Raw genomic sequence first — 27,382 nt, 5'->3', positions numbered from 1 at the left:
AAACAATGATTTTATGATCCTTTCCATTTGCTCTGAACATGAGACCCAGTCTCAACTCACTACCCCCAAATACATCTTCACTCTCCTCCTTTCATAGCTAAACGGCAGCAGTGGAGCATAAAGGAACACAGTGGAGGTTCTGCTCCTGTGTGCTAACCAGTTTTGTGACTTGAGCAGGTCTTTAAACTGCCTCATCCTTTGTTTCCTTACCTAGAACTTGTTGTAAGAATGGTGTATGTAAAGATGATTTCAAAAGTATAAAGTATGTAGCAGGCAATACTTGACTAGCCAATGTCCTACACCAGAGATATGCAACCCCTGGCTGAATCACCTGGGGAGCTTTAGGAGAAAAAAAGCTATTCCAGCAGACCAAGTAAATCAGGATCTCTGGGGAATGAGGCACAAGCTTCACAATTTTTAAAAAGCTCTCCAGGTGATTCTTTTGTGCAGCCAGGGTGGGGAACCACTGTCCTATACAAACCAGGTTTGCACCTTGCCTCCTCTTCTTTCTATCACTCCGCGGAATATTCTGCTCCACCTCTACCCTTCCAGCCAACTCAGGACAACTAGCAAATAATGCTGTCCAAAGGCAACAACTGGTGGCTGTCAAAGTGAATTACGTGGTCTCTTTCTCCTAAGGATGCCACAGGCGTCTTGCAATTATACCCTGTTAAAAGATGAGTTAATCTCATCTTACTTTTTACAGATCTTTTTTTAATCCCCTTTACCCTACTGTTCTCTCAACTCTTGACCATCTCAGAGAAACAACCTTCCCTGTCTTATCATTTGTTTTTAAAGTCCAACAACATTAGCAGAGTAATAGTACTTAGCAGAAGCAGCAACTACTATTTACTATTACTTTATATCAGCAACCATGCTAAGCATATTAATATTACGTTTCATTTTTACAACAGTTCCGTGAACAAGGTTTACACAAGTTACAGACGAAAAAAACAAAGCTAGGGAAGTTAAATAACTGGCCTAACACCAGATAGCTGATTTAATTTTTAGCTAGAATCTTCCTGTACTTTAGAGTATAACTCCAAAGTTTCTGCTCTTAACTATTACACCATATTGCCTCCCTGACTACTTTGATATTTATTTTAGTTTAGTAGTATTATTTTTGTAATTTAAAAATGACAAGCAACAAAATGTAAAGGAGATACATATAAATTGACATTTGAATATAAAAATATGTGTCTCTTTTACATGTCAAAGCAACCAAATTTTCCCTTGGAATAATGTATCTTAAAAAATTTGGGGGGAAATTCCCTGGCGGTCCAGTGGTTAGGACTCCATGCTTCCAGCACAGCGGGCCCAGGTTTGATCCCTGGTGGGGGAACTAAGATCCCGCAAGCCGCGCAGCATGGCCAAAACTAAAAAAATTAAAAAAAAATTTTTGAACACTGATTATATAACAAATATGTAGAAAAATGTTAATCGTGATACTATTATTTACTATTTAACAAGAAAGAAATCTATACAAAACAAAAACCAAGAATAACAAGAATGCTCGTAGTGTATCCCTATCGCAGAAAAGTAAATTCTTACAAACGCCATACACATAACATCCTCTTTCTCATCCCGTGACATATGTTCCCTTTACTTGGATTGCCATTCATATCACCGTCTTCCATTTCAAACTTTCTCTTTCAAGGTCCAGGGCAGGTGTCACTTTCTCCAGGAGGTCCCTGACACCTGCAGGTCAAATTAATTGCTTCCTCCTCTAGATTCTCAAGAGACTTCTCCATGCTTCTACAGAGCACTTAAAAAGGTTCTGTAATTGTTTTCTATCCATCTGTTGTACCAGACTATGAGCCCTTGGAGGACAAGAGCTTTGTGTGTTTATCTTTCTATGCTCGGAACTGGCAGAGTACCCAGCACAAACACTTAAAAATGATCGAGGAATAAATGTCTGAAAAAATTAGAGGGAGTAGAGAAAAAGCAGAGAGGCAAGATCAGGGCTTGGGGAAAGACAAGAGTCATTTACAAATCTTTCTGTTGTCTATCCTTCACATATAGTTATATCAGCTCTCTGTGGAGGTCTTTAAAGCTATATATTCAACATGGCTAATAATCATCTATACTTTATTTCTGATTACCTTTTCAGTTTACTCAGCTTCTACCAATAAGAAACCAAATATGTTTAGGTATGTAAACTCACACATATTTGCTGACTATAGTCCATAAAAATCTGCCTTACAAAGTTGTTTCCAGGAATGCATATCACTGAAATACAGGTGCCCACTATAATTTTAAACACTAGGTGGATTTAATATTTCTTAGCCTTAAATGACTGGATTTAAAAAAAAAAATCTATAAACATCCTCTCTTAAAGACAAGATTTAAGATTAGAGTTAAAAAATAAAGAAACAGGGAATTTCCTCACAGTCCAGTGGTTAGGACTTGGTGCTTTCACTGCGGTGGCCCAGGTTCAATCCCTGGTAGGGGAACTAAGATCCCATAAGCCTTGCATTGCGGGTGGGGTTGGTGGGGTGGCGGGGGAGGAAGGGAGGGAGGGAGGAAGGAAAGAACAGAGGTACTGAAGAACTAAAGACCTCAAATAGCTAAACCTACACACTTTTTAAATAAATACCATACACATAGTAAAAAAACCCTACTTTATTAGTTTATCATAAAATAAATAAATTAACCAATCATGATTCCTGTGACTAGGAAGGCAAGTAGTGTGGCTACAGAACTGATTTAATACTGTATGACTTTGGAAAAATGATGCTGATGATAAAAAAATAATGACCACAACAAAAAGGATTATAAAGATGGAAGCAACTCACCTTTATTGAGCCCTATCGGTCAGGGACTTCAAACACAGTAACTCACTGACTGCCACCACTACCTTATACATAAGGTACTACACTATTACCCCCATTTTACAGATGAGGAAACCAAAACTCATCGTGGTCAAGTAACTTGCTCAAGGTCACACAACTAACAAGTGGCAGAACTGAGATTAGAACCTAGGTAGCCTGAACTCTCTACACTACACTGTCTCCCAATGTACATAGATAAGATGTTCGCACTCTCTGTACCTTGACTGCCACCTCTATAAACAAGAGTATTACCTAACTCCTCAGGGTTGTTGTAAAGATTACACGTAATATGTAATATAGCCACACTAAAAAACACTAAATATCATTTTTTATCTATTAGACTGACAAAATAACTAGCTCACATTTAACAAAACTTACCACGTGTCAGGTACTTTTCTAAGAGTTTTACACGTATTGTTTCTATTAAGTCTCACAAGAATTCTATCAGGTAACTATTATTACTATCACTGTTTTTCAGAGGAGAAAACAGAGGCATGGTGAGATTAAATAATTTGTCCAAGGTAACAAAGTCAGCAAATGTTAAAGGCAGGATTAGAATCCATGCAGGCTTAATTAAGGGTCTTAATCTGTACCTTGATGATAATTAAAAAGAAACAGACCTACAAATATGTTGTCAGTTGATTTCAACAAAAATATCAAGATAATTCACTGGGGAAAGAATAGTCTTTTCAACAAATTGTGCTTAAAGAACTGGACATCCATATTAGAAAAAAAAGAATCTCAAACTTGTACCATATACAAAAATTAACTCTAAATGGATCATATCTAATGTACATGTAAGGGCTAAATTATGAAACTTCCTGAAGAAAGCAAAGAAGAAAATCTCTGTGACTTTGGTTAAGGCAAGACTTTTTAGGACACAAATGGCACAAACCATTAAAAATTTTTCGATAAATTGAACTTCATCAAAATCTAAAACCTCTGCTCTCATAAAGACACAGTGTTAAGAAAATGAAAAGACAAGCTACAGACTAGGAGGAAATATCTGCAAAACATATGTGATAAAGGACATATATGCAGCATATCTAAAGAACTACAGGTTCAGCTCAATAAGAAGACAATACCTGCTTTTAAAAATGGGCAAAAGATCTGAACAGACACATCAAAGATACACAGATGGCAAATAAGCATATGACAAGATGTTCAATGACACTGATCATCAGGGAAGTGAATACAAAAACCACAATAAGATATCACTACATGCCTATCAGAATGTCTGAAATTAAAAAAATAAAAATGCTGGCAAAGATGCTGGGCAACCAAAACTCTCACACATTGCTGGTGGGAAGGCAAAGAGATAATTTGGAAAAGTCTGGCAACTTCTTATGAAGTTACCATAATAACACCCCAACAATAACCCTTGGGGATTTACTCAAGAGAAATAAAGACCTATTTCCAGATAAAAATCTGTCATCTGATGGTTATAGCAGGTTTAGACATTATGTCTAAAGTTCCAAAACCTGGAAGTAACCCAAATGCCTTTTGCAGATGAATGGGTAAACAAATTGTGGTACACATTTATACAATGGAATACTACTTGGCAAGAAAGAGAAAGATATACGCAACGCCATGGATGAATCACAAAAGTATTCTGTTAAGTGAAAGAAGCCACAAAGATACAAAAGGCTTCCTATTGTGTATTTCATTTATATAATATTCTGGAAAGACAAAACTATAGAGGCAGAAATCTGGTCAGTGGTTGACAGTGGCTAAGGGTAAGGTGAAGGGACAAAGGGAAATTTTAGGTGATGGAAATGTTCCATATCCCAATTTACATGGCTATATACATTTGTCAAAACTCATCAAACTGTATTAAAAAGAGGTGAATTATATCTCAATAAACCCAACTTAAAACAAAAATATAAAGCATCTAACACATGCCTGTCACATGGAGAGTGCTAAATAAATTAGTTTCCTTACTCAACCCAATCCCAGGGAACAACATAATTAAGGAGAAGGCAGAGCATTAAAATATTTCTCAGGCTCTTCTTGTGATAAAGGTACTCTTGCCAGAAAATACTGAAAGTGAGGCTTTTTAGTCAGAAACCTTACGACTATTTTAAGTCTGAACAGTCTGGTTGGGGAAGCTTGAGCTGCTCTAACATACATCATCCCCAGGCAGTGACAGACTGCTATCCTAAGACTACAGAGAAGTCTGTTGCAGCAGAAGGGAATCTGTGTCAATCCTTATCACATTATAACACTTTGTTATATACTACTATCTCCTCACCCTTCTTTGGGTACCTGTTTTTGCAGTGGCCAACTCACCCTATCTGATAATGCTTACTGCTTAGTTCTTCATGACTCCAACCAGCAACCTTGACACCTTCATATATTGTACATTCTTTCAACAAACATTTATAGGGCACCAATGTGTGTAAGGACGAGTGGTACAAAAATAAAATGAACCCCTTAAATGAGCTCAGAGACTTTCTAATATTTAAGGGACACCACCAGCCAAGAAAGTCACACACAACAATCATGATTAAATATTATCATGATTAATGTTACTAACAGAATAAAAATGTTCTAAGTCATATGAGAAGGAATAATTTTTAAGTAGTATTCAAATAGTCTTCAACTCTGAACACTTCCCCAAAAATGACCATATTAAAACATAAGTTATTAATGCACTAGAATTTTACAGAAAGGAAAAGTCACATAGAAATAAGAAAACTATGAAATATATGTAATTCAAAGCCAATTTAAAAATAGTTGATCCAATTCTAGCTTTCTTATTTAGAATATATACTAACAGAACCTTTTAAAGAGCCAACAGTCTATTATTTTGAACTTCAAGTAAAATATATCCTAAGGTTAATCTACATTTATTCATACGTCTTACAGAAAGGCAGGAAAACCTAAGTTTTGGGGTTGATGTTTTCAATATTTCCTTAAAAATCTAAAATCTTTTACATTGTCTGATGATCACTTTAGAAATCTATTACAATTCTATCCACTGCCCCTCAATTCATCACTAAATTGAAAATGTGGTATTTTCATAAAGATTTCTGTTGCTTAGTCTCATCTACTGGCTCTGTCAAATATGTTCTTATTGTCTATGTAGCAGGAAAAATACACGTTTACAGAACATCCACAGTATGCTAGATCCCATGCAGTAAGTAGTGTCATCCCTGTTTTACATATATAGATATACATACATATGCATATGTTCATACACACACACAAATAAGTGCCACATGTTTAAGCTGCATAGCTGGGTAGTGGCACAGCAGTATTCTAACACATAATTCTGAACATACATGATTCAGAAAGGTTATATCCCACTTGTATGCTATAAAAATTAAATGATATCAGAAATAGCCTTCACTGGTACATTTCTCCAATTCAAAGTAATAGTCAAATGATATATGTTGACCCAGTACTAACTTAAATCTCTAAAACACAACTGGAATACTGGTGTAGATAGAACTAAAGTCTCAACTGTAGGGACCTGAGTAATAAATGCCTGGGTTGTTATATATGCAGTACAACACTATAGCTGATTCTACAGGTCCAATGCTCAACAAAACTTTCTTAATTACACAGTTGAAAACAGTAACGAGCTCTAAAATTCTAAAAAGGTAATAAAGCTCTAAAATTAAAAATGGTATTTTTTTCCTCCTAAAGCCACTAGCTGTTCCTTTTCGCTCCTTCTCCCTTCTCTCTTCCACATTTTAGACAAAGCCACTGTCATGGACTTCAGCACTTCATACTCACATAACCAGTCTTTAGTACCTCCATAATTTTGACTGAAACAAGCCACATTACACTACAATATCAACTGGTAGCAACATGTATCTGAAGTGGCCTCTTGCCTATCACCTTATGGCTCATATATCATGCCCTCTGTATTTAAAATTTCATTAAATTTTTGAAAAGCAGAAAGCAAACCTACCATGATTAAGGAAGGCTTTGGCAAGGATGATTCTGCTGCTGCAGAAGACACCAGAAGTAAAAATCACAAGTGGTTAAAAATACAATGCAATGATCTTTTTTAGTTCTGTTAAGGAGATGGGAGGTGAAGCAAACAGACTAAGAAAAGAATATCTGTTCAACAGAGCTTTCTGAGATGTATCTGCATTGTCCAATACAGTAGTCACTAGCCATACATGGATTTGAGCACTTGAAACGTGGCTGTGTGACTGAGGAACTGAATTTTTTATTTTACTTAACTCTTATTAATTTAAATTTAATTTTTATTAATCTAAATATAAATTTAAATAGCCACATGTAGCTAATGGCTACTATATTAGACAACACAGCTCTAAGAGCCAAAAAAGTCTAAAACGTCTGTGGTTAGTCTCAGAATGATAAAGTAGACATGGCAAAATTTGAAGACTGTGTCAGAAGTATTTAGACAAATAGCTTGGTGTAGGAGGAGCACTTAGAGACAAGTTCCAATGGTACTGGGCATGAAAAAAATTTAACCCAATCAATAACTGAGAATTTATTAAAGGAGCAAACACTGCTTTTGAAGGTTCTGTGCTATACATGGATGCTTATTTCAAAAAGATCTTAAACCCTGAATTGGACTTAAATTAGATATATACAAGATTATCTTCAATCTTCAGCTACTTTATAAACTAAGTAGGAGGATAAGTACCTCCTAAGTATTAGAGTCTGCATTAGCTGTCAATTCCTCAGAAGTTTAAAAAAACTGACAATTATGCAGCCTGTGGAAGGAAAACCACATTCACAGAAAGATAGACAAGACGAAAAGGCAGAGGACTTTGTACCAGATGAAGGAACAAGATAAAACCCCAGAAAAATAAATAAATGAAGTGGAGATAGGCAACCTTCCAGAAAAAGATTTCAGAATAATGATAGTGAAGATGATCCAGGACCTCGGAAAAAGAATGGAGACAAAGATCGAGAAGATGCAAGAAATGTTTAACAAAGACCTGGAAGAATTAATGAACACCTAGAAGAATCAAAGAACAAACAAACAGAGATGAACAATACGATAACTGAAATGAAAAAATACACTAGAAGGAATCAATAGCAGCAAAACTGAGGCAGAAGAACAGATAAGTGACCTGGAAGACAGAATGGTGGAATTCACTGCCGCAGAACAGAATAAAGAAAAAAGAATGAAAAGAAATGAAGACAGCCTAAGAGACCTCTTGGACAACATTAAATGCAACAACATTCGCATTATAGGGGTCCCAGAAGGAGAAGAGAGAGAGAAAGGACCAGAGAAAATATTTGAACAGATTATAGTCGAAAACTTCCCTAACATGGGAAAGGAAATAGCCACCCAAGTCCAGGAAGTGCAGAGAGTCACAGGCAGGATAAACCCAAGGAGAAACATGCCAAGAGACAGAGTAATCAAACTGACAAAAATTAAAGACAAAAAATAATTATTGAAAGCCACAAGGGAAAAACGACAACATACAAGGGAACTCCCATAAGGTTAACAGCTGATTTCTCAGCAGAAACTCTACAAGCCAGAAGGGAGTGACATGATATATTTAAAGTGATGAAAGGGAAGAACCTACAACCAAGATTACTCTACAAGGCAAGGATCTCATTCAGATTCAATGGAGAAATCAAAAGCTTTACAGACAAGCAAAAGCTAAGAGAATTCAGCACCACCAAACCAGAGCTACAACAAATGATAAAGGAACTGCTCTAAGTGGGAAACACAAGAGAAGAAAAGGACCTACAAAAACAAATCCATAACAATTAAGAAAATGGTAACAGGAACATACATATCGATAATTACCTTAAACGTGAATGGATTAAATGCTCCAACCAAAAGACACAGGCTTGCTGAATGGATACAAAAACAAGATCCATACACATGCTGTCTACAAGAGACCCACTTCAGACCTAGGGACACATACAGACTGAAAGTGAGGGGATGGAAAAAGATATTCCATGCAAATGGAAATCAAAAGAAAGCTGGAGTAGCAATACTCATATCAGATAAAATAGACTTTAAAATAAAGAATGTTATAAGAGACAAGGAAGGACACTACATAATGATCAAGGGATCAATCCAAGAAGAAGATATAACAATTATAAATATATATGCACCCAACATAGGAGCACCTCAATACATAAGGCAACTGCTAACAGCTATAAAAGAGGAAATCGACAGTAACACAGTAATAGTTGGGGACTTCAACACCTCACTTACACCAATGGACAGATCATCCAGACAGGAAATTAATAAGGAAACACAAGTTTTAAATGACACAATAGACCAGATAGACTTAATTGACATTTATAGGACATTCCATCCAAAAACAGCAGATTACACTTTCTTCTCATATGCACATGGAACATTCTCCAGGAAAGGTCACATCTTGGGCCACAAATCAAGCCTCAGTAAATTTAAGAAAATTGAAATCATATCAAGCATCTTTGCTGATCACAGCACTATGAGATTAGAAATGAATTACAGGGAAAAACATGTAAAAAACACAAACACATGGAGGCTAAACAATACATTACTAAATAACCAAGAGATCAATGAAGAAATCAAAGAGGAAATCAAAAAATACCTAGAGACAAATTACAATGAAAACACGACGATCCAAAACCTGTAGGACGCAGCAAAAGTAGTTCCAAGAGGGAAGTTTAAAGCAATACAAGCCTACCTCAAGAAATAAGAAAAATCTCAAATAAACAATCTAACCTTACACCTAAAGGAACTAGAGAAAGAAGAACAAACAAAACCCAAAGTTAGCAGAAGGAAAGAAATAATAAAGATCAGAGCAGAAATAAATGAAACAGAAACAAAGGAAACAACAGCAAAGATCAAAAAACTAAAAGCTGGTTCTTTGAGAAGATAAACAAAATTGATAAACCATTAGCCAGACTCATCAAGAAAAAGAGGGAGAGGACTCAAATCAATAAAATTAGAAATGAAAAAGGAGAAGTTACAACAGATACCACAGAAATACAAAGCATCCTAAGAGACTACTACAAGCAACTCTATGCCAATAAAATGGAAAACCTGGAAGAAATGGACAAATTCTTAGAAAGGTATAACCTTCCAAGACTAGACCAGGAAGAAATAGAAAATATGAACAAACCAATCACAAGTAATGAAATTGAAACTGTGATTAAAAATCTTCCAACAAACAAAAGTCCAGGACCAGATGGCTTCACAGGTGAACTCTATCAAACATTTAGAGAAGAGCTAACACCCATCCTTCTCAAACTCTTCCAAAAAATTGCAGAGGAAGGAACACTCCCAAACTCATTCTATGAGGCCACCATCACCCTGATACCAAAACCAGACAACGATACTACAAAAAAAGAAAATTACAGACCAATATCACTCATGAATATAGATGCAAACATCCTCAACAAAATACTAGCAAACAGAATCCAACAACACATTAAAAGGATCATACACCATGATCAAGTGGGATTTATCCCAGGGATGCAAGGATTCTTCAATATACGCAAATCAATCAATGTGATACACCATATTAACAAACTGAAGAAGAAAAACCATATGATCATCTCAATAGATGCAGAAAAAGCTTTTGACAAAATTCAACACCCATTTATGATAAAAACTCTCCAGAAAATGGGCATAGAGGGAACCTACCTCAACATAATAAAGGCCATATACGACAAACCCACAGCAAACATCATTCTCAATGGTGAAAAACTGAAAGCATTTCCTCTAAGATCAGGAACGAGACAAGGATGTCCACTCTCACCACTATTATTCAACATAGTTTTGGAAGTCCTAGCCATGGCAATCAGAGACGAAAAAGAAATAAAAGGAATACAAATTGAAAAGAAGTAAAACTGTCACTGTTTGCAGATGACATGATACTATACACAGAGAATCCTAAAGATGCCACCAGAAAACTACTAGAGCTAATGAATGAATCTGGTAAAGTTGCAGGATACAAAATTAATGCACAGAAATCACTTGCATTCCTATATACTAATGATGAAAAAGCTGAAAGAGAAATTAAGGAAACACTCTCATTTACCATTGCAACAAAAAAGAATAAAATACCTAGGAATAAACCTACCTAGGGAGACAAAAGACCTGTATGCAGAACTATAAGACACTGATGAAAGAAATTAAAGATGATACAAAGAGATGGAGAGATATACCATGTTCCTGGATTATAAGAATCAATATTGTGAAAATGACTATACTACCCAAAGCAATCTACAGATTCAATGCAATCCCTATCAAATTTCCAATGGCATTTTTTACAGAACTAGAACAAAAAATCTTAAAATTTGTAGGGAGACACAAAGACCCCGAATAGCCAAAGCAGTCCTGAGGGAAAAAAACAGAGCTGGAGCAATCAGACTACCTGACTTCAGACTATACTACAAAGCTACAGTAATCAAGACAATATGGTACTGGCACAAAAATAGAAATATAGATCAATGGAGCAGGATAGAAAGCCCAGAGGTAAACCCACACACATATGGTCAACTAATCTATGACAAAGGAGGCAAGGATATACAATGGAGAAAAGACAGTGTCTTCAATAAATGGTGTTGGGAAAACTGGACAGCTATATGTAAATGAATGAAATTAGAACACTCCCTAACACCATACACAAAAATAAACTCAAAATGGATTAGAGACCTAAATGTTAAGACCGGACACTATAAAACTCTTAGAGGAAAACATAGGAAGAACACTCTTTGACATAAATCACAGCAAGATCTTTTTTGATCCACCTCCTAGAGTAATGGAAATAAAAACAAAAGTAAACAAATGGGACCTAATGAAAGTTAAAAGCCTTTGCACAGCAAAGGAAACTACAAATAAGACAAAAAGACAACCCTCAGAATGGGAGAAAATATTTGCAAACGAACCAACGGACAAAGGATTAATCTCCAAAATATATAAACAGCTCATGCAGCTCAATATTAAAAAAACAAACGGGCTTCCCTGGTGGCGCAGTGGTTGATAATCTGCCTGCCAATGCAGGGGACACGGGTTCGAGCCCTGGTCTGGGAAGATCCCACATGCTGCGGAGCAACTAGGCCCGTGAGCCACAACTACTGAGCCTGCGCGTCTGGAGCCTGTGATCCGCAACAAGAGAGGCCGCGATAGTGAGTGGCCCGCGCACCACAATGAAGAGTGGCCCCCGCTTGCCGCAACTAGAGAAAGCCCTCGCACAGAAATGAAGACCCAGCACAGCCATAAATAAATAAATAAATAAAACTCTGTAACCATTTAAAAACAAAAAACAAAAAACCCAATCCAAAAATGGGCAGAAGACCTAAATAGACATTTCTCCAAAGAAGACATACAGATGGCCAAGAAGCACATGAAAAGCTGCTCAACTAATTATTAGAGAAATGCAAATCAAAACTACAATGAGGTATCACCTGACACCATTAGAATGGGCATCATCAGAAAATCTACAAACAACAAATGCTGGAGAGGGTGTGGAGAAAAGGGAACCCTCTTGCACTGTTGGTGTGAATGTAAATTGATACAGCCACTATAGAACAGTATGGAGGTTCCTTAAAAAACTAAAAATAGAATTACCATATGGCTCAGCAATCTCACTACTGGGCATATACCCAGAGAAAACCATAATTCAAAAAGACACATGCACCCCAATGTTCACTGCAGCAGTATTTACAATAGCCAGGTCATGGAAGAAACCTAAATGCCCATCGACAGATGAATGGATAAAGAAGATGTGATACATGTGTACAATTGAATGTTACTCAGCCATAAAAAGGAACGAAATTGGGTCATTTGTTGAGACGTGGATGGATTTAGAGACTGTCATACAGAGTGAAGTAAGTCAGAAAGAGAAAAACAAATATCGTATATTAACGCATATATGTGGAACCTAGAAAAATGGTACAGATGAACCAGTTTGCAGGGCAGAAATATAGACACAGATGTAGAGAACAAACGTATGGACAACAAGAGGGGAAAGTGGCGGGGGGGGGGGTGGTGGTGGGATGAATTGGGAGATTGGGATTGACATACATACACTAATATGTATAAAATGCATAACTAATAAGAACCTGCTGTATAAAAAAATAAAATTAAATTAAAAAAAAAAGTTTAAAAAAATTACTATCTTGGGCTTCCCTGGTGGCGCAGTGGTTGAGACTCCGCCTGCCAATGCAGGGGACACAGGTTCGAGCCCTGGTCTGGGAAGATCCCACATGCCGCGGAGCGGCTGGGCCCGTGAGCCATAATTACTGAGCCTGCGCGTCTGGAGCCTGTGTTCCGCAACAAGAGAGGCCGCGATAGTGAGAGGCCCGCGCACCGCGATGAAGAGTGGCCCCCGCTTGCCACAACTAGAGAAAGCCCTCGCACAGAAACGAAGACCCAACACAGCCATAAATAAATAAAAATTAAAAAAAAAAAAGATATCTTATTCCATAATTAAAAAAAAAAATTACTATCTTTATTCCTATATACTACTCCTAAATTAACTTTACAACATTTTAGACAATTATTCAAGTAATCTTTTTTTTGTTATTGAACATCATTTGTTTCCAATATTTTATGTATAATGCAATGAGCTACAAAGTGATCCGTAAATGTTCAGAGAATGGAAAAAAAAAAACCAAAATGAAGAAAGACCAGGTCTGTACTGATTTCTTTCATGTTCATTTTGTTTATAAACCTGCTTAACATGTTGGTTGAAGTTTATAACTAAACAATGTGTTTACAGCAAACTCCTTTGTATGGGGCATAGAAATCCTCAAATTTGAGTAGAGCACATTACTACTACAATTATTACCCTGACTCTAAACTTAACATTTATCACTCATTATGGAAAAAAAATTAATTTCAAAAAATTATCCATGGCCTCAAATCATCTTTATAATCCCATACCATTTCCAGAGAAGGACAAAGGCTCACATGTGAAAAGGCAAAAAACAACAAAACCCTTACCTCAAGTCCATCCTTAAATGACAGAATCCTACACACATCTGAATTTATTTTTACGTTTTATGCAAATAATTCATTTTTCTAAAACTTTTCTAAATCTCACAAGGTCAATCCTGAGTCTTAAAACTTTAGATATACAACATACATTTTCTTTATTAACAATGTACTGATTTGGGCTTCCCTGGTGGCGCAGTGGTTAAGAATCCGCCTGCCAATGCAGGGGACACGGGTTCGAGCCCTGGTCCTGGAAGATCCCATATGCTGCAGAGCAACTAAGCCCGTGCGCCACAACTACTGAGCTTGTGCTCTAGAGCCCACGAGCTACAACTACTGAGCCCACGTGCCACAACTACTGAGCCCACGTGCCACAACTACTGAGCCCACATGCCACAACTACTGAGCCCACATACCACAACTACTAAAGCCTGCTCGCCTAGAGCCCGTACTCTGCAACAAGAAAAGCCACCACAATGAGAAACCTGCGCATCGCAACGAAGACCCAACGAAGCCAAAAATAAATAAATAAATAAATTTAAAACAACAACAACAACAAAAAACAATGTACTGATCTGGCCCTATGAGTGAGAACATGTTTTGTTTTGTTTTTTTTAAATGTAACTGATCAAATACTAGATGGTAACATTAACACAATCCCTTTGTGAAGGTGGTGGAATTATTGGTGATTTTTTCCTCTTTTTTTCCTTCTAGTGTTCTTTACTATTACGGTTTTCAATTCAAGTGTTAGAGTTATTGACTGGATCCTCTATTTCTTTATATTTTTAAGTAGCTAATAAAATTTACCTCAAAATTAAGAACTCAGCATCTTTGATTTGTTTAGTGATTTAAAAATATAATGCATATTCTCAATTATAAATGACATACACAGTAACAAGACCTATTAAGGGTAATTAATGTGTATCTGGGAAATATAGCTAGAATCAGAAAAAAAAACTTTAAAAACTTTTTATTATTGCAATTACCTAAACATTTTCCTCTAATATGTTTCCTATTCAACAACTGGGTATAGGCATACATAATCCTTTATAAAAGGAAAACGAACCAATTTTATATGTATATTAATAATTGAATATTTACTGGTTTAATCAGTTTACAATCATCTCATGCTATCAAAAACACCTTTAATATTCTCCACTTATGGCACTAAGCTTTTCGTCCTCCAGTTTTACGCATTAAACACAATGTTTGTATAGGTTATCCTTAACTGCTCAAAGGCAAGCCACCACATTCCAGATGATACTGCAGAACATGCTTATACTGAGCCGTGGGATTTACTGCATAATATTCTAATAGAAGATACATGCAGTGTTCTGAAATAAACTATCTAAATACTTTCAACAAGAATACTTTAAGTTTTTCATTTATAAGTTTAAGGAAAAATATCTAAATGGATATTTTATAACCTCTACCAAAGAAAAAAAATCTCATAACCTCTGTATCTTGCCACAAGTACGAAGCTACTTACCATTCATAGCTGTGGGAAACTGAGCCATCACGGTCCTGAATTTTCCTTGCTAGCACTCAGCCATCTACAACATGAAAACATTGTGCCATTAATAACACAACAAGGGCAGATTGCAGCTTAGTGCTTCCGCTAAGGAGTAGGAATGTCTGTCCCCTTCAGCTCACACTTCCAACAAAAAACAATGCAGAGCTTCGGCTGCTGCCGAACACAGAATTTACATTTGGGGAAGGGTAGGAGATTTTGTTGGGTAATGGTGCTGCCTTTAAAATAAAACTATTTAATAGAAAAACAGTCATATTTAATAGCAAATACTTAATAGAGAAACCTTTGGCATGAACCAATTTGTAGAAATTAACTTGGGAAAGAGAAGGGTTGTTACAACTAGGCTAGAATTTATTTCAAAGAAATCAACTCTATAAATTAATTGTACAATAACATGGAAATCCATTAATACTCTTCTTCTTCAAAAAAATCCCCAAACAAGAAAAATATCCAAAATAAATGTAGCATAGCTGTAATTAAGTTCTACAGGTTTATAAAAATGGACTAAAAGTAACTATTAAAACATGTATGTTGGGCTTCCCTGGTGGCGCAGTGGTTAAGAATCCCCCTGCCAGTGCAGGGGACATGGGTTCAAGCCCTGGTGCGGGAAGATCCCACATGCCGCAGTGCGCGGGCTTCTCATTTAAATATTAACATTTTTAGAAGCCTGAGGAAAAATGTTTGCACAAGCCATCTGAACAAAGAAGGCATAAAGAGTTGCATGTCGTGGTGGAAGGTGTCACCAGAGAAGTTGGCTGACTAGCTGCCAAGAAGTGTTACAAGGTACCATATCATAGTGAATGCAGTGTGCTCAAGGAGAAAGATGACTGTACCAGTATGTCCACCAAGGTAAGTCACGAAAAAACTGGTATATAAATCCAGTTTGTTCATTTACAACGATAAATTTAATGGCTAAGAGAACAAACAGCAGCTTTTCTTCCTATAAAGCAAACAATCATCTACTAAATTTTGGCCAGATCATTGCGTGGTGAGCAAAGGGATTTAACTGTGATTAAAATGCTTAACGATATCAGGCATCAGCAGTCTGACACATCTACCTACACAACAGGGTAAGCAAGGACTGGGCAGCAGGGATGAGCAAACCCCCAATAATGCTTGGAATGGCACTGCCAGTTTTAGTCTTCTGACTCCCAGCTTTTCTGTATGTTACCATGATATACCACCCTCCCTCTCAAAGTGCACAATCTTTTTTTAAGCTTCACTGCAATGGAACTTTAAACCTTTTACAACACTTAGACTTCACCTGTCACTACACTCTTCTTAGGTAGGAGGAAATTTTACCCATGTACCAGTTAGTTTTCTTCACTCCTTTCTCAAAAGGTAATGTTAACTCCAGGTTTGGAGTTGCTTACTATACAGAAAAATAATACCTAAACTATGGTGGGGTGGTCAAGAACTCCTAGAGGAGGTACTGTGTAGAGCTTCAACAGGTGAGTAAGAATTAGTTATAACTATAATGTTAAGAACCTTGTACTTGAACCTGTGGCTGACAAGTTTTAAAAGGTTTTAAGGAGGGACACAGTCATATTTCACTTAAAATAAGACACTCAATTGTGAAGAAAAGGCCAAGACTGCATCGGGGAGATCAGTTAGAATATCTGGCACAGATGAGAATGCTATCTGGCACCTGATCTAGAACAGTGGCCTCAGGAAGAGAGGAGAAGGGATGAACTGGAGAAGCAATGAAGTGTTTAAAGCAGGTGGAACTCAGGGACTCTTTAGACATAAGAGATCATGGAGAAAAAGGAAGCAAAGAGACGACTCCCAGAATGATACTCTGTGAGACTGGGTGAAGCGTGGTGTCACCAGCTAAATAAAGTGAACACAGAAGGAAATTTCATAAGTCAAGTTTTGATTACAACTTCCTCAACTATAGAAATTCTACAAACAAGTATAACACTTTTACCTCCCCAATTTTAAATTATTACAAGTAATGTTAAACCAAAATAAGCCAAATCTTGCAAAGAAACTACTGACTTAAGATATGCACTAGCTAGGACCCCTATTTTATTAGGAGAGAATTTTTTCCCCCAAATTTTATTTTTTTTAATTTATTTTTGTAGGCAAAATATACTTTAATATATCTGAAAATACAGTTAACAATAATTGCTACCATAAGTATAACTTTTAAAAAGATTTCCTTGACTCCTTTTTGTTCTAATCTTCATTCTGCTTGATTAATTTGTAATTGCAAACTATTAACTTTGTACTCTAATATGTTTACTGCATCCACTTTTTTAAAATTAATGTTATTGGAGTATAGTTGCTTTACAATGTTGTGTTAGTTTCTACTGTACAGCAAAGTGAATCAGCTATACGTATACATATGTCCCCTCTTTTTTGGATTTCCTTCCCATTTAGGTCACCACACAGCACTGGACAGAGTTCCCTGAGCTATACAGTAGGTTCTCATTAGTTATCTATTTTATACATAGTATAAACAGTGTATGTATGTCAATCCCAATCTCCCAATTCATCCCACACCCCCCTCCTGAGATTTTTTAAATGTGGGAGAAATCCTTCAAAAGCATTACCTACAATGCATTTTATAACTGCATAAAAGCATGTGCATTTCCAAAGATAGCTTAAAGAAAAAGCACAGGCTTACAAAAGACAAATAAGGAATAGGATCCCACAGTCACAAAGCCTTTATCAGTTAGACCTAGGTCTAAAACTTACAGATCATCTATCTAGAACCTCTAGCTAGTCATCATGTACTCTGTGAATACAACAGAATGCCACGTAACAAATGCTCAATAATCACAGGTATAATCCTGAAATAAAACCAAAGAAATGAATCAAATAATGTGAGGGGCAGGGAGGGCAAATCCTCTTAGGGAAGCTGAAGGTACTGGTATTACAGAATATTCTTCACCTGGTACATGGGATTTAGCCACCCATGCACGCCGGTACCACATTATAACATGTATGTACGTAGGTTACATCTGATTGACTGTGGTAACATCTGAATATGGTAGCATAATTTGTTGGAATCAATAAGCTTCTTTTTTAAACTTTTATATATGCTATAGTTAGGAATTTTTAATGCAAAATATTACATTATCTTTGCCCAACTGTATCTGGATTGTTCAGATGACTTTTTAAAAATTTATTTATATATATGTTTGTATGTGTATATATATTTCAGATTATTTTCCATTATAGGTTATTACAAGATATTGAATATAGTTCCCTGGATTATACAGTAAATCCTTGTTGCTTATCTATTTTATGTATAGTAGTTTGTATCTGTTAATCCCATACTCCTAATTTATCCCTCCCCACTCCCTTTCCCCTTTGGTAGCCATAAGTTTGTTTTCTGTCTGAGTCTGTTTCTCTTCAGTATATAGATTCATTTGTATTATTTTTTTAGATTCCACATATAAGTGATATAATATTTGTCTTTCTCTGCCTGACTTACTTCATTTAGTATGATATTCTCTTGGTCCATCCATAGAACCATTAAGCTTTTAAAGTCTACCATTTCATATCTGTTATGTTTATACCAATTCTCTCTGGCCTGTTGTAGAATAATTACTTCACGCTTAACAATTCTAATCTATATTTGCAGAGAAATAATAGTAACTGAAAATTTGAAAAATACAACAGATACATTTGATGTTTTTTAAAAAAATCAACATTTTTACATTATGTAATCATAAAAGTTACTATTTACTAAGTGCTTACTATCAATGCAGTACACTTTATTAATTATCTATCTGTCTTGTTCAATAGTCATTGAGAATCTAAAATATTTCAGGTTCTATACAAGGAGCTTCACACACAGGAGCTTGTAGACTAGTCTAACAGGTGCCAGACAATGTTAGGTACCTTTGATAATACTAATAATCCTCACAATATCCCTGAAGGACAGAGATACTGTACTCATTTCACACTTGAAGAAACTGAACTATTAAATTACTTGCCAAAATTTAGTAAGTGATGAAGCCAGGATGCAATCCTAAACCTGTCTAATTCTAAAGCCCATGCACTTCCCATGGACTTTATCTGCCTTTTCCTCTCTTAAATGGGGATAATAATTAATGCTGAGTGGGTCACAGGTTCCTGCAAGCAGCAGATCAACTTCCTCTTGCTACATTTCTAAGGGAAAGAAATACCAGCCAGAGACGCCCTCCCACACTTAGGTCTACAGCAATCACATACATAAATTAGGGAGTGTTAATTATTTCTTACCTCTTGGTATAACCCTCTGAGAGGAAGAAAAGGATAATCAGCATCTCCCCAATTACAGGGCTGATGTCTGTTTCAGGCATGTGTGATTGAAGTCAGCATCCAATAAACACCTCTCTCTACTCCCTAAAGGGGGTAACATGTAATGATCGGCAATCTTGGCAGTTTGCAGTTATCATATAATCTGAACACTGTGCTAATTATCAATGGTTTTAGAATATTTATGTGGAGATTTTCCTGCTCATAAGTGGAGAACAGACATTGTTACCTTTTTAGAAACCAAGAAAATATGTGTGGTAGATAGCAGGCATAAGGCAAAGACCACTGCTTCAATTTAATATAATCCAAATGCAATTTGGAGAATGTGGTAAATATATTCATACTAAGGCAGAGAAAAGTAGAAATGCTTGAATAGGAGTAGGAAATCCTTCTTCTACAAAGGGTCAGTAAGACCCAGCAGGAAAAAAAATTGTAGCCATTATAAATAAAAAGTAGTTCAATTAAGGTTGGATTTGTTTAGAAGCACAGAATCATAAGGAAACAATTACAGTAATTATTTAGTCTAAAACCCTCAATTTTCAAGATAGGAAAACTAAAAGACTTCTATGAGCTCAAATAGCTAGTCAGTAGCAAAACTGGTCCTAGAAACCACATTTCTTATGTCCAATGCTTTGTTTTTAAGTTTCCCAACTGCCTGATTATATCACCTGGAACATTTTCTAGTTCTACAGATTCCCAGGCCCATCACCGGGAGATTGTGACTCAGTAAGTGGGTCATTACATTAATTAGGGCATGAACCTCCTAAAATGGTCTTCCTGCCTTCCACAGAGCTACTACTTTTTTCCACAACATCCACTGATGCCCTTCTACTTAAATTCGCCAACTGATTACAAGTTAAAGCCCAAACTTCTTAGTATGAAATATGGCACCCTTCAAAATCCCACCCCAATCTACTTTACCACACGCATGTCTAGACACTTCCCCTAGATTCAGATGTCCTAAGTACACCAACCTTTCCTTGAAGCAGAGAGGTTTTTTTCACTCCCCTATTCCTTTGTAAAGAGCTGTTCCCTCTGTCACGTTCACCACACTTTCTTCTCATTCTTCAACTCCCAACTCAAATGTCACCTCTTCTTTGGAAGACTTCTGTCCTCTCAGGTAGTTAGTCACTATCTCCTAGGTATGCCCATAACACTGTTCATGCCACAATAACTTCATTTATCATACTGTATCCCAATTTCACATGTTTGCCTGTTTCACTTGTTCTGGACACAGACCATTTTTATTTACCTCTATGCCTAGTGCCTAAACCAGATCTACTTGCTAAACAAATGAACTGGGTAAATGAATAAGATGGTTGAGATATAGGAGAAAAAAAAAGAAAGCGAGGGAGGCACGGATAAAGGTAGTATTGAATTGAATACGTATGTAGAAAAGAAACTGGTAAGAAAGCAGAGCAGGCTCCAAACTACTTCCTTGAAATCCTGCAGGCATCGGAGCTGTGGATTTTAAACCAAATTGTTCCTTGCAACATGGCCCTTCTGTAACTTGTTTATTTATTTTTTTTCTTGTAAGTACACTTTTAGAGATAAAGGTTTATTTCCCATTGAATTCTAAAGGCTTTTTACTGGGATGAGGAGAAAGGCTTGGGTTTTTCAATTATACTTTGAATTATGTTGGTTGAATGCTGATTAGTGTAAATAATTTGACTGAAGGTCTGACATTCAAATGCAAGATAATCAAGTTCCTGAAGGCATATCTTGTAAAACTTTCTCCAGTGCCTCCTCCACTTCATGTGCTACATACATAAAAGGCAACTCTCCAAACTTGCTGATTAGTTTGGAAAAAATGTTCTTTCCCCATCTGATTCCCAAGGAGATCAAGGTCAGTTCCACGAGAGAATGATTAAAGCAAAATACCTACTTCTTTATAGTTCTCGCAGTAATATGAAACTTACAGAGTACATATATTCTCCATACCTGTTCCCCATCTATCTATTCATTCATTTTTTCTTTCATCCACATATTTATTCATCAAACATGAATAGTCACAGAAGTCATGACTAAGCCATTAGTTTTGGCAATCTGTTGTGAGTAGTGTTCCAGTATGGTGAGCTGGCTGTAAAAGTCAAGTTGAAGTAGATTAGGCAGTAAACGGGAGGTGAAATGTAGGTGACTCAAGACGTATGTTGTTAAGGGAAGGGGAAAAACGGGTGGGAGGAGAGATAAGAGGCTTTAGGAAAGAGGAAAGATTATAAGGGTTTACTTTTTAGATGGGAGAACAAAACTACTTTTAGAGGAAGAGGGAGAGATTTAATTTTGAAAAGGGAAAAGGAAAGGAGGTTACCTAACAAAAGTCTGGGTCCAGAGAAAGTGGAAGTTGACAGCTCTAGAGTATAAAGTTAGACTCTGGGACAGAACAAAAGACAGGAAAAGTGGTAAGGATGAACATATGTAAGTTTGGAAGAAGAGGAAAAAGAAGTTGAGAAAATGAGAAAGTAAACCTTTTCTTTGGGCCCAGACAAGAGTTCAAAGGGACAACAGTCCCAGGCCCCCAGGTGCCTAAACACAAATTTCTCTCTACAGGCCAAAAAAGAGAGGGTCACATGCAAATCAGTTCCCATGAATCAACCAGACATGTGCATTTCAAATTAGCTCATGCCTTATACATCAAAACATTTGTTAAATGAATGAACGTGGGGAAAAAATTTCTAGGCAGAGGTAATAGTACATGCAAAAGCAGAGGGAAGAGTGTGGTCTGGGAAAATAGGCGGCAGCTTATTCATATGAAATACTGAAGAGCTAACAACAATGAAAGGAACTGTAACAATAGCTGTAAAAATAAGTATTGCATCAATACTTAGCTAATACGAACCATAGAAATGATCCCTGAACGTATAGTCTTAATACCTAGCTAAAACAAATGTAAATCAGCACAACCTTTCTGGAAAGGAATTTGGAAACATATTTATAGGCTGCCTTATTACAAAAAGAATTAAAGTCCCCACAAAAATACAAAGCACATTTAAGTAAAAAGTAGATTACTAACTGAAGTAATATAGAAAATAAATGATCACTGTACTTCAAACTTTTGCATATGTTTGACATTTTTCATAATAAAAGTTGAAAAAGAAAACCAGCTTTTGACCCTCATGCATCTGACCTGACCACTGGCTCTCCTCCTTCACTGCTGTCCCCTACGATCACCAGAGTAATTCCTTGACTGCTTTAACACCTAGCCCACTATCTACTCTCCAGCATTATTCCCAAAATAATTCTTGGTGATGTCAATATTCACACAGATGATCCTGCCCATATCTTGGCCTCTAAATCTTTGACCTCCTTTGTTCCAAAAATCTTACCCTCCATCTTATCTTAGCCATCTACTCCCAGGTCACACCCTAGGCCTTGTTATTACCAATAACTGTACTCTTCTGTAATCCATTTCAAGTCTGCCATGCCCCTTTCACCAGCACCATCTCAACAGCCCCATCTCTCCACTTTCCTAACTCCAACAATTCTTTAACCCTACCTGGACCTACAAACTATTGGTCTTATCAACTTTTCACTGTCCCTCAATCTTCCTTATATCCTCACACCGTTCCTGATGTCCCAACGTCCCTCCTTACCCAAATTAAATATCACAGTCCACCATTATAAGCAGTTAGTTGTATACACCCTCAACTTCACTCTCCTCTCTCGCTACATACTACAGATCTGGCAAAATCTCAGTCTTTTCTAAATCCAACTCTCTAGTTATTCCATGACTATATAAATGAAGTTGCTGACTGGTCTCACTTTAGATTCCTGAGCACTAACTCAAGTGGACCCTACGTCCTGCCTGACAAGTCCACATTTCCCTAGTCCATTTGCTTTCCCACTCGCTTAGATGACTATTTCACACTTCGCTCTTTCAGTCTCCCAGACTTGTAACATGTTACAAATACTTTTTATCCAGTTTGTTGTTGTACCAACTTTGTTATACCTTTTTGGCAATCTTTTCCTTTATGACTACTGAGTATGCTATCATGCTAAGAAAGGCCTGTCTCACATCAGAAAATTGCCCAAATTTTCTTCTAGTACCTGTATATTTTTCAAAACTTATATATTTGATCTGGATTTTTATTTTAGAACGGAAAGACAGATATGAGTCTAAATTATTTTCTCCACTCCTGCACCACTAGTGATGTCTATCACTTTTTCTGATACCATTTATGAAATAATTTAGCTTTTCCTAATTGATCTAAAATGCATCTCTTTTCTTATACACTAAGTTTACTCACAGCCTATATTTCTGTTCTGAGGGTCTTTCTGTGTACTCCTATCTCAGGGTTCTAATTACCATAGTGTTCGAATATGCAAATCCTTCTCTACTCACTATCCTATTTTTTCATAATTTTTGACGCTATTCTCAGATGCGTATTTTTGCATCCTTCAGTAGATTCCCTCCTCCTATCTCATTTATTTCTAGGTACTTTATGGTTATAGCAAAAATGACATACTAGCTTTATATATTTTTGGTATACAAGAAACATATTCATTTTGGTAAATTTATATTGCAATGAATACGTCTGGTTCATTTGCCTGCTTGGTCCATGGTTGTTTTATCTCATGACAAAAACATCAGCCAAATTCCAATAGGAGAGCATACTACAATATACCTAACCAGTACCCCTCAAAACTGTCAAAGTCATCAGAAACAAGTAAAGTTTGAGTAACAGTCACAACCAAGAGGAGCCTAAGGAGCCAGGACAATTAAATGTACTGTGGTATGGGGTCCTGGCACACAAAAAGGACATTAGGTAAAAACCAAGGAAAAGTAAGTAAAGCATGGACTTTAGTTAATAATAATGTACCGGGCTTCCCTGGTGGCGCAGTGGTTAAGAATCCGCCTGCCAATGCAGGGGACATGGGTTCGAGCCCTGGTCCGGGAAGATCCCACATGCCGCGGAGCAACTAAGCCCGCGCGCCACAACTACTGAGCCTGCGCTCTAGAGCCCGCGAGCCACAACTACCGAGCCCGTGTGCCGCAACTACTGAAGCCCGCGCGTCTAGAGCCCGTGCTCCGCAACAAGAGAAGCCACCGCAATGAGAAGCCTGCGCCCCACAACAAAGAGTAGCCCCCACTCACTGCAACTAGAGAAAGCCCGCGTGCAGCAGCAAAGACCCAATGCAACCAAAAATGAAATAAATGAATAAATAAATAAATATAAAAAAAATAATAATAATGTACCAATATTGGTTCATTAACTGTAACAAATGTACTGTACTAATGTAAGTTATCAATAACGAGTAGAAGGGTATATGGGAAACTCTGTACTATCTGCTCATTTTTTCTGTAAATTTTAAACTGTCCAAAAAAAAAAAGTATTTCAATTTTTAAAGAAGGCAAATACCACAGAAGTAGAAGGTTTAAGGTAAAATATGTGCCTTTAAATTTGGCAACATTCACCCAAAACAAAATACTCACTTGGCCCATTTATAAGAACTTATCTTAAGAAAATAATCCAAAGGAGGAAAATAGAATGCAAAGATGCATATCACAGTGTCATCAACAGTAGAAAAAAATACAAATAAGGTAATTTATCTAACAGAGAAAGGAACAAGAAAATAAAGTTATATTAACTTAGAATAATATGCATCTATTTACAAATGATAATTTCAAGGCCACAGTAGATAGGTAATGTTTATGATACAATGTCTTTCTAAAAAATACAAAATTCTAGAATAGGATACAAATATTCAAAATTGTTAGCACATGTCAAGAATTAGAAGAAAACCTCTTGAGGAAAATGTATAATAAATGTTTATTATACATTCACTAAATAATAATATTCATAACAGTTTTATTTATAATAGCAAAAAACTTGAAACAACCTAAACATCTGAGAACAGGAGTATGGTTAATAAATCATAGCCTACTACTAGATAAAAACATCACAGCCATTAAAACTTATGAAAATTATGAAACAACACAGAAAAAAATAATCTTCCATGTAATGTGTAGACAAAAATCTACACTATGATTACAACTACGTAAAAATTATGTATGGGTGTGTGTGCGTGTGTATAAACAGTTCAGACTCTAGCACCTACCTCCTCTTCCTGGAGGTTGGTGAGTGGGGCTGAAAATTCCCACCCTCTAATCCTCTAGGTCTCTCTGGTTGTCCAGCCTTATGCTGAGGCTATCTAGGGGTGCCCCTCTCAGTCACCTCATTAACATAAGCTCATGTATGATGGAAAGCAGCTTTCCTATCACTCAGGGAATTCCAAAGGTTTTAGGAGCTCTGTGCCAGGAATCAGGGACAAAGACCAAATATATTGGTATTACACTACATCATCTTTTAACCCTGTAGCCAATATCAATCACCCAGAGCCTCTCCCTTGTCAATTTCTTAGTCTATTTTAAACAATATTAAGTAACAAGTCTGTTTTACCAAAAACATTTAACTGAAATCACCAATCTCATCTCAAATCCAACCATGCTACATCCAGTGCTAAAACAGGAAAAGTATACTCCACACACACCGTACTGCAGAGGCCTAAAGAGACTGAATCCAAACTGATGCCACACCAGAGCAGGGCCCACATGGGAGAGCTTCTACCAGTTACTGGTAAATTCCAATCTCCACCAAAACAGAAACAGAACAAGAGAGTAAAGGAAAGAAAAACTAGTGGCCAATGGATAGAAAAGCATTCATACATTTTCTTACTCTGGCACGCCAATTAACTCTTTTTTTAAATATCAATACATTTCAAGTAAAGCATGCAATCACTGCAGCAAAAATAACACTCTTAAATAGAACATCCCAATCATTCAAGAAAGTGAATATAAAATAATAAATATGCAAAGAGGACTTTAAAGGCAAACTCCAAGTTCTGACAGGGACAAAAATTACCAGGAAAGAATAAAATAGAGATATTCTAACATGGAATGAGTCACACTTTAAAAAAAAGTGTATCCAGAAAACATCTATCACTGAACAGCAACACCTAACCAAAGTAAGGTCTCACTTTCCCCAAATACTTCAAATCACAAATTTACAAATTCTCTTCACCCATCTGAATTCTTTAATTTTGAGGGGTCATGGACTATTTTTTTTTTTAAAGAAATTCGGCAAACCCAGTTTCTCTCGGAAAAAACACAAATGCACAAAATGTGGCATACAATTTCAAAGGTTTCAGGCTTCCAAAGCCAATCTGTGGACTTTCAGAGATTCATGTATTCCATAGTTAAGACCCTTAATTAAATGTACACTAATACCCATTTAAAAAATTTATTAGAGTGGGATATCAGAGTGGAAAAGAATCTGTCCAATTATGTAGTCCATTCATTCTCAAACTATTCTAACCATGGCCCACCTAAGTGGAACAAGAGATCCAACCTACTCACTTGCTCCTATATTCCAGTAGAAAAATAACTTTATGATGGAGAAATTATAGCAATGAAACAGTTACACAAGAGCAAAATGGTCAACAAAATTAAATCTAACATTCTTTAATTACAGTTAATTCAAGAGTAGCAGAAACGGGAACCAAATCAAACTCAAGACAATCCAATGATGCACTGAAAATAGTATCCATCAGTGTGGGCGTGCATAGTAGGAATTTTTCAATTCAATTCAGTGCTGCCAAAGTTTTGTAGAGTTAACAGATTTCTTAGAAGAAAACTAAGAACCCTCAGGAAGCTCTAGAAATTGGCTAGTTTTAGTTTATGAACACTAAATTTCAGTAATCCTTAATAACTCAGATTATACGTAGCCTATAGGAATACATAAAAATCAAAGACTATGGAAACAGAATAACAATAGCCCACAAGAATTGAGGAAATGACTTGCATTTTAGTTTCATTCATCAGAAAAAGCCTTCTGACCTAGCATATGTCTTGAACTTATCTGGGAAGCAGCAATAGAATCCAAT

General features: G+C 36.5%; 2 protein-coding genes across 20 annotated transcripts in view; one reads left to right on the top strand and one right to left on the bottom strand.

Moving 5' to 3' along the window:
* Positions 1–27,382, bottom strand: part of ITSN2 (intersectin 2) — a gene marked incomplete at its 3' end in the record, with an annotated part of 202,961 nt that overhangs the window by 119,914 nt on the left and 55,665 nt on the right. For 13 of the 19 annotated variants that reach the window (XM_082358413.1, XM_082358408.1, XM_082358411.1 and 10 more), the window contains exon 2: positions 15,209–15,272. The exons of 4 other annotated variants lie outside the window; for them this stretch is intronic. In XM_082358413.1, the coding sequence (XP_082214539.1) occupies positions 15,209–15,236 (28 nt within the window). In that variant the 5' untranslated portion in view covers positions 15,237–15,272. Of the gene's footprint in view, positions 1–6,750; positions 6,770–15,208; positions 15,273–27,382 lie in introns of those variants that run through there. 2 more of the 19 variants (XM_082358400.1, XM_082358407.1) reach the window with 2 other exon arrangements.
* Positions 1–27,382, top strand: part of LOC309612088 (uncharacterized protein) — a gene marked incomplete at its 3' end in the record, with an annotated part of 52,026 nt that overhangs the window by 10,655 nt on the left and 13,989 nt on the right. Inside the window, exon 2 of the mRNA XM_082357368.1 lies at positions 15,914–16,099. Coding sequence (XP_082213494.1) covers positions 16,088–16,099 — 12 coding nt within the window. The 5' untranslated portion in view covers positions 15,914–16,087. The remainder of the gene's footprint in view (positions 1–15,913; positions 16,100–27,382) is intronic.

This window comes from Balaenoptera borealis (assembly GCF_965194805.1).
Source record: "Balaenoptera borealis genome assembly, chromosome: 15".
Classification (NCBI taxonomy): Eukaryota; Metazoa; Chordata; class Mammalia; order Artiodactyla; family Balaenopteridae; genus Balaenoptera; species Balaenoptera borealis.
Note: the sequence above shows the minus strand (reverse complement) of the source record. Positions and strands in the feature narration are given on the sequence as shown.